The 8,704-nt window shown below is 33.9% G+C and overlaps 1 protein-coding gene across 1 annotated transcript; it reads right to left on the reverse strand.

The window, feature by feature from the left end:
- Positions 1–5,686: 5,686 nt before the first annotated feature.
- LOC102817125 (olfactory receptor 14C36-like) lies at positions 5,687–6,631 on the reverse strand. The gene has a single exon (XM_006877858.1). It carries the CDS (start codon positions 6,629–6,631, stop codon positions 5,687–5,689), a length of 945 nt encoding a protein of 314 aa, XP_006877920.1.
- Positions 6,632–8,704: the final 2,073 nt, after the last annotated feature.

Here is an 8,704-nt window from a genome sequence, read left to right on the forward strand (position 1 = left end):
CATTAGGCCTGGAGGAAGATTAACAAACCTGCCATATGCACATGGCAGAACCCTGCTTACTGAAAGCAAAGAGAATTTGAGGCGCATGCTGATGATGATTAAGAATACAGCCTTCAGCATGGATTATAACTCAATGTAAAGAAAATAAAAATCCCCACAACTGAATAAATAAACAATATGAAAACAGTGAAAGTTTGAAGTTGCCATGATTTCACTTTACTGAAAGAAGAATTGTCAGGAGCATATATTACTGGGCAGCAGAGGCATCAGTCACTGTTCTTTTTCTGATTGTTGGAGATTTTGGATCATTATGTCGATCCTTCATTTGGTAGATGTGTGTTAATTACTATAAATTACCCTCTAAATATTGCTTTATCTGTGTCCCAAATGTTTTGGTATGTTGTATTTAAATTCTCATTTAATTCAAGGAACTTGTAAGTAAAAGTATTGTGTTATAAAGTTCTTATTCTACATATGAAATGGCATAGTATCAAATGAAGGTACACTGAGGCAAATTAAACAAGTATATGTAAATCTTGGAGTCCAGATGTGGTGCTGTAGGATAAGCATTAGGTTTCAAGGTCAATTTAAACAGAGAAGTTTACAGTTGAAGTCCACTAGTCACTACGCCAAAACCCTATGCAATGCCGATATGAGTGGAAACTGACTTGGCAGCACTGACAACAATATAAATCTATAAGTAACAGCTAACATTAGGAAACAAGTCATAGCTAATAAGGTAACAAAGAAGATAAAATATTTCCTTAATTAAAGTTAAGTAAAAAATAAATAAATAACAAGAAAAGAGGAAAATACACACAGAAGAAACAAAAGGAAAATACTTAACAGTGGTGTAAGTTTAAAAACATCAGTAATTGCAATTAATATAGACACTGTAAACATTTCAATTAGAAGAAAAATGTATCTTATTGGCTGAGACTCAAGCTGCTACTTGAAGTTTCCCACAAAATGGCACTTTAATTGTAGACATACAGCTAGTGTTAAGTAAAAAATATGAATATAACAGCATGTTAATAATAAAAAAATCTCAAATGGTTAAGCTATTAGATCACAATCAGACAAAGTAGACTTCAAGACAAAGACTGTTTTTAGATATTAAATAATTAATTTCATATTGATAAATAGGTAAATTCATCAATATGATATAAAAATTCTAAACTTATAAGCACCAAATTCATGAGATTCAAAATCATAACATAGCAAGAAGAAAAAGAGATTTTGATTTTTCACTCTCTCTATTGATTCCTGAGGTATAAGACCATATTCTGTATGGTTTTAGTCTTTTGGATTCTGTGAAGATTTCACTATGTCTCAGAAAAATAACTCTAGTAAATATTGAATGAGTATTAGCATAGGATGTGTAATCTTTAGTATGTAGTATAATGTTTATCAAATATCAGTTAGGTCAAGTTGATAAATCTTATTGTTACACATTCTATGAATCCTTGCTTTATTGTTTTCAGTACATATGCAACAAAACTTTTGCCATTTTAACTTTCATCATATACATGAACATTTTAGTGACATAAATTATGTTTAACATGTTTTTCAACGATCACCATCATCAGGTTCCAAATTTTCCCTTCATTGCATTTTATCTGATTTTACATCAGTTTGTATGATTCATAACTTAAATAATTTAATTAAAATATTGTTTTATGTGCTTTTCATTTTAGTTTTTAAGTTTTATTTGTATATTGCAAGGCTCTATTATTTTTGTTATGCCATTCTATTTCAAAATAAGGTTATAAATAATACTGGGGAGATAGTTATCTACATGAGAAATTGTTTTCTAAATTAAATTGTTGAAAAAAATCCTCTAATTTATGTTATTTTATGCTATTGTTTTTTTAGTTATCATCGAGACATATCTAATACATACATATAACTGGATCAAAAATTCCCTGGTTCTGTGCCATTTTCATGATCACTTATATGCTAAAACCTTTATTTAAATTTATTTTACTCTCATTATTCTATTCAGTGATATTGTTTGTATAATACTAGATACACAATGCATTTCTACATTTAGAAATGTAAATTTTGTATAATTGCATTTTCCACTATTATATTTTATCAATTAATGTCACATCAGCACCCTGTGGTGTTAATAATCTCAAAAGTAACAGAAATGACAGTGCCAATTTTAAATAGTGAAATTTGTGTCTCAAAATTAAAACCAAGTCATAATTGCATATTGCATATGTTTTAAAAATTACTTACCCAATATGGTCAATCATTTTGCCATTCTCCAGAGGATATTAGTTACAAATCTCAAAGGTTACTATAGGAATAATGGATCCACATATATGAAAAGAAATTATATTTAACTACTTAAATACTTATTTCATCATTTTACCATCTTAATATATTAAGAATATGCATCCAAGACATTATAAAGTGGGCAAAAACAAAACTAACTAATCAAATTTACCTTAATTAAGTTTCCTTGGCATAGAGAGTTTAAATTTCAACAAAAATATTAAATCATAAACTTTTCAAATATACAAATGATTGGTATGCTACAAATCACAGCTACCATTCATATATTTTAGTATGCATAATGAAAGTTGGGCAAGGAAGAAGAAAGACTGTTAAGCTTTGAATTGTACTGTTGGTGAAAAATACTGAATGTACCCATCACTAGCAAAAAAAAAAGCAAAAGAATCTGCATTAGAAGACACACGTTTACAATACTCCTTAGAAAAAAGGTTGGTGAGTAGTCATCATGTATACTTTATAAACGTTACCAGAGGGGATCAATCCCTGGAGTAGCACATTATGCTTGAAAAAATAGAGGTTTAGCAATAAAGAAGAAAACACTCAACTATATAGATTGCAATAATGGGCTTAAGTATAACAATAATTTTGAGTGTCATACAGGACACCACAGTGTTTAATTCTGTTGCACATAGGGTTGATATGAGTTGTAAAGACTTGATGACATAAAACAATAGTGTTTTAAGGTAAAACATATGTATTTTTAATTTAAATTTATCTTTTTACAATATGGAAAGTATAAACTAACCAAACCAACCCAACCAAATCAAATCACTGACACTAAATGAATTCCAACTCAAAGTTACTGTACAGGTTTTCTGAAACTCTAAGTCATTATGGTGTAGCACTGTGGGTTAATGCGCCAGACTACAAAGCCGTTTGAACTGCGAAGATGGCATTTCAAGTTCACCAGCCACTCCTCAGAAACCTTATCCAGAGTCTCTATTCTTCGGAACCGACTCAATAGCACTTAACAACAACTACAAGAAGCAATTATGGAAGCCGACTGCCTCCGCTTTCTCCCATGGAGAAGCTGGTAGTTTCTAAATACTGACTTTGTGGTTAGCAGCCCAGTGTCTAACACAAAGCACTACTAGGGCTCTTTTTGTAAAACATAGGGAGGTCTTCCAGGACAAAGACTCAATGGGAATAGATGCTCTGATTGGTCACTACGCTCGTCGCCAAAAGGGGAAGTGAGGGAGGAGCAGCAATGAGGCAGTGAGCTAAGCCCTACAATGTTCAGTAGACTGTTGTGAAACCGGGTGAAGACTTGGGTGGCCAGCAGTGTGGCAAGACCTGGGGACTCTTAGGCCCAGAGTCAGTGACATAGCCACAAAGGACTAGAGTGGGGATTGAAGGATCCAGCTGATAAGAAGAGAGGGCATATGCATAAGAACACCCACAATTGCAGATAATACTTACTTGACCTGGCTGCAATGTCTGTATGATCAGAGCTCAACCAGAAGAAGAAAGAAGAGGGAAAAAAGCGTAATCTGATACAATGATGAACTTGACCTACACCTATGGATGCAGTAGCTCAAAAGAGGGAACAAAGCCTTACAGCAAGGATCATTTCCACCCCTTCTATACACAGAGTAGACAAGTATGGGCAACTTGGACAGTAGCTACTCAAAATGGGGGGGGTGGCTACGAAGGCAAGCAGTGACTGGCTTATAACCTTTCAAGAGGGAAGCTAGATTCATAGGGCATGGAGGAAGGTAGAATCTCCACTGAGTAATGTACAATCTGTCTAGGCTGGGCTGATGAAAAGAAATCCAGTTGGATCTTTTGTGATACAACAGTGAATAATTGTTATCTGGACTGCTTGTGAGGGTTGGAATTGTAAAGGTAGACTTTTTTAGCAAGGAAGGGAGTGATTAACTTTTCAGCCTAAGAGCGGAGATCATTGGGACCATCAAGGGAGAAGAGTGGAGAGTGGGACCCTACCCTGAGAAGCAATGATGCCTGAGATGGAGGCAGAGATGATAATGTGGAGCGGTGGAGCTGTTGGGGACTTTAGACACAGAGAGGAAAAGGGGTTATGTGCTGATGACTGGGGTGGGGGGGGTAGAGGGGTGTGAAGGGGCATGCTTGTAGTGTATAACCTTTGGAAGGTTGATGATGCATGGAGGGGATTGTAACCATAGCAATGAAATGATATACTATAGGATGAATGTAAAACTAATGTTCTCCCATGTAAACTGTCACATAATTCACAATAAAACAAAAAAAAAATAGGTATGTTGTTGTTGTTGTTAAGTGCAGTTGAGTTTTTTTTCTGACTCATAGCAACCCTATGTAGGATTTCCAAGGTGGGTTTCAACTGTCAACTTTGTGATTAGCAGTCTAGAGCTTATCCTACATTGCCATGCCAGGAGTCCATTAGGAAGGTAGGTGTATGTGATCTTTTTTATACCAACAACACCTTCTTTGGATGCTTCTTTTCTTATAAAGAAAAAAAGACACAAATCTTAAATTATAATTTTATAACCAGCCTTCAGCTGTCAATAAGGGTGGTTTTATTTTGTAGTCCTGTTGTGTCAATGCAAGAAAGTGCATTGACTGAAAGGTCAATTTGGACCACATAGCTGGTGGTTCAAACCCACCAGCCACTCCTCAGAAAACCAATATAGGGTCTCTGTGACTCAGAATTGGTTCAATAGCACTTAACAACAATTTTTGTTTTAGCAATATTTTAAGAACAAGATTAAGGATACCTAATGGTGCAACTAGTTAAGTGCTTGGCTTCCAACCACAAAGATGGCATTTTGAACCCAACAAGCAGCTTCATAAAAAAAAAGTCCTGGTGATCTGTTTCCATCAATAATGCAGACAAGTCTACCTTACAGGATAGTTTCCCATTTTCACAAGATGTCTATGGGATTCACAATTGACTTAATGGCACTTAAAAACAACAAAGGTCTGACTGTGAGCATTATTTTGCTAAGCAATTAGACAAATTTAATATAGTTTACTCTAGGACTCTATTGTTATTCTATGCTAGTCAGTCAGTTCTGAGTCATAGTGACCCCATAGAACAAAGTAGAACTGCTCCAAAGAGGTTTCAAGGTGGAGATTTTACAGAAACAGAGTGCCAGATTTTCTTCTGTGAAGTGGTTGATATAGACTTTTTTAAAAAGAGGATACATGGAAGTAAATGTTTGACAACAGTTAAATGTTTTATTAGTGATGCTACATGATTCAAGGAATTCCAATTTTGGTAGGAAAAATTTGTGTATGCATTTTTTTCTTTACTAACAAATAATACAATAGTTGTCTATTATAATTTAAGTTAGGTCCCCCAAAGTTAGAAACATACAAAAACATTAATTTTGAACCATTTTCAACTGACACAATCAAAATGGGAATACATATCTTGATATAATTATCTTACAGTTTTCCTGAATTGAGTGACTGTCCTCATAATTCTCCTTATTGCTTCCATTATCTGCTTATTTCTAAGACTATAAATAATAGGATTCAAGAAAGGGGGAACAATGGAATACAACACAGACATGATCAAGTCTTGGACTGGAAATGAATTGGAGGTTGTCCTCAGATACACTGCCGCACCTGAGCTGATAAAGACAAAAACTATGAGAATGTGAGGGATGCAAGTAGAAAAGGCCTTTCCTCGTTCACCTCTCATTGGTAACTTGAGAACAGTAGAAAATATGTGAATATAAGACATGGAGATGAAGGATAAGCAGCCTCCACCCAATATTATTATAGAGGTAAGAATTGTAATTTCATTGCTTAAGGTGTCAGAGCAGGAGAGCTTCAGCAGTGAGGGAATGTCACAGAAAAACTGATGGATCACATTGGACCGACAAAAGGATAATCGGAATGTGTTACCAGTGTGCACACCTGCAAAGACCAGACCACTTACCACAGAGGCCAGTGTCATCTGGACACAGACACGAGGGTTCATAACCAAATGGTAGTGGAGGGGCTGACAGATGGCCACATAGCGGTCACGGGCCATGATAGTGAGTAACAGCAACTCTGCATAAGCACATAAAAACACAAGGAAGATCTGAGCTGCACATCCAACCTTGGAAATCACTCTGTTGTTAAGTAAGAAGATGACACATGCCTTAGGTACAGTGACAGAAATGTAGCACATGTCCAGGATAGACAGATTCCGAAGAAAGAAATACATTGGGGTATGAAAATTCTGATCAATGGTGATTACTGTGACTATGAGAAGGTTCCCAGTTAGAGTAGCCACATACATCAGTAGAAATAGCGTGGTGTGCAACACTCTGATCTCCCACACATCAGAAAATGCTGTAAGTAGGAATTCAGTCACTATGGAGGAGTTACACATTTTAGTATGATTTGTTTAGGACTTGGAGTGACAACAGTAAATGATGACTAAAAAAATATGGGAAAAAAAAGGAAAAAAATTAGCCTAAGTACATTTATTGATTCGCATTTGTCTATTTCATTAAAGTTTGTGTCTGTATGGTATTTTTTCTGTGCACTGATTTGTGGTGCAATATGTTTAATAGAAGTCAAATATTTTCCTGACAAAATTTTTAAGTTAACATAGGTAATTATTATACATGTGTATCATTCTAGAATAAATTTTGTACGCTATTCGTTGGTGAGCAAACAGAATCTGGATAGTTATAGGAGGCTATGATTTTCTCAGAATATTGCAAATTTTATGAGGCTTAAACTGTTTTCAGACTACAAAAGCAAAAATTAATTTTTATTTCCATTTCCACCATATAACTGGTGTTATTACTATTCACTTTGATAATTATGGGTTCTAGGCTATGGAAAAATATCTGTTTATGAAATAGTTTAATAGAATATATATATATATATATATAAGAATATTTTACATAGTTTATTTTATTCACTACAAATTGTAATCCCCAATGTATTTATCCACACTGGGCGATTATATTCACAATTTAAAATGAAATAACAGGGCTACTGAAAACAAATGACTCTATTAATCTATGCAGATGTAAGTGGAAACATACACAGAACTCTGAAAACTAACAGTTTCACTTTTTCTCAACAGGATAATCTATCTTTCTAGTTCAGGGTGACCAATCATCTGTTTCATTCATTCTAGCTGTCTGAATACAGTAGGAGTCACAAGAGTGTGGTGTTTAGGTAAACTGCTATATATAGATCCAGAGCTGGAGCATCACTCCATTAATTATTTACTAATTTATTACTTAAAACAATTTCTGTTGGTTGAAGTTATTTAATGATAGATGCATTTCTGGTTGAACTATTTTTATTATTGGAATTTTGGAACCAGAATCATTTTCTTACCACAAAAACATATTTTGGTATCTTAGGACCTAAAATACTTATAAATAATGACTTAACCTGAAAATGTGATGGGTTGATTGTTGATTGAAAGATCTATTTATTTAACTAAAATTAAGTTTTCATTTATTTCACTACAATTTAGCTCTACATTTCTATAAATAAAAAAAAATGAATATGATAATATGAAATGTTCAAAACTCGTTTGCTAGAGTTTGAAAAACTTTAATTGTGAATTTAAGTAAATTGTAAATTGGCATGTGAATAGGATATATCTGGCACTAGAAAATTCTAGAGGGGTGATTGGAATATTACATGATTCTCTCAAGCTTCAAAATTTAAAAACAAACAGTTCTTTGACATTTCTTCAAAGATTTGAAGGACACATTCCAAGCTAAAATGTACAAAAATATACTTTGTTCTTATTTTTTAAATTAAATATTGCAATGTAGGCAAAATGAATTATGCATATAATTTGTCCCAAAAGTGAGTAAGGGAAATGCAGCAACTCTGTAGGATAAGCACTGAACTGCAAACTATAAGGTCAAGCCACCAATCAGCCACTCTGGGAGAAAGATGAGGCTTTCTGCTCTCAGGAAATTTTACTTCAGAAACTCTACACATGGTCGCTATGAATCAGAATTCACTCAATGACACTTAACCACAACAGTAACTGAGATACTCTGAACAAACAGTATATAAGTCTGAGTTTTTGACAATGAAAATATATGTTATTAATTATTAGTTGAATATCAATAATACACACAAATTTTATTTCTAGTTTTTTTTGGGTTTTTTTTGCATTCTTTTAGGAAGTCAATTCCATATGTAATAATATTTTAACACATATTTAAACTGTCAAACTACACACTGAATCTGTGGGCAGTATGCAGAGTCATTCCTGCACTAGCCTGTGTTTTTGGCATCAGCAAGGTCTGAGGCTGTTATTTGCTCATTTTGATTTTCCATGAGCTATCAACTTTACTGACATGCCTAGGATTGAGATTTTGAATGTAATAATTGAAAAAGAAGCCTGTGTTGTATGAACACTTTTCTTTTCCCAATTTATTATTTACTCATATTTAACTTGTCTCTCAATAAGCCAATG

This window comes from Chrysochloris asiatica, unplaced genomic scaffold (genome assembly GCF_000296735.1).
Source record: "Chrysochloris asiatica unplaced genomic scaffold, ChrAsi1.0 scaffold00642, whole genome shotgun sequence".
NCBI classification, from domain to species: Eukaryota; Metazoa; Chordata; class Mammalia; order Afrosoricida; family Chrysochloridae; genus Chrysochloris; species Chrysochloris asiatica.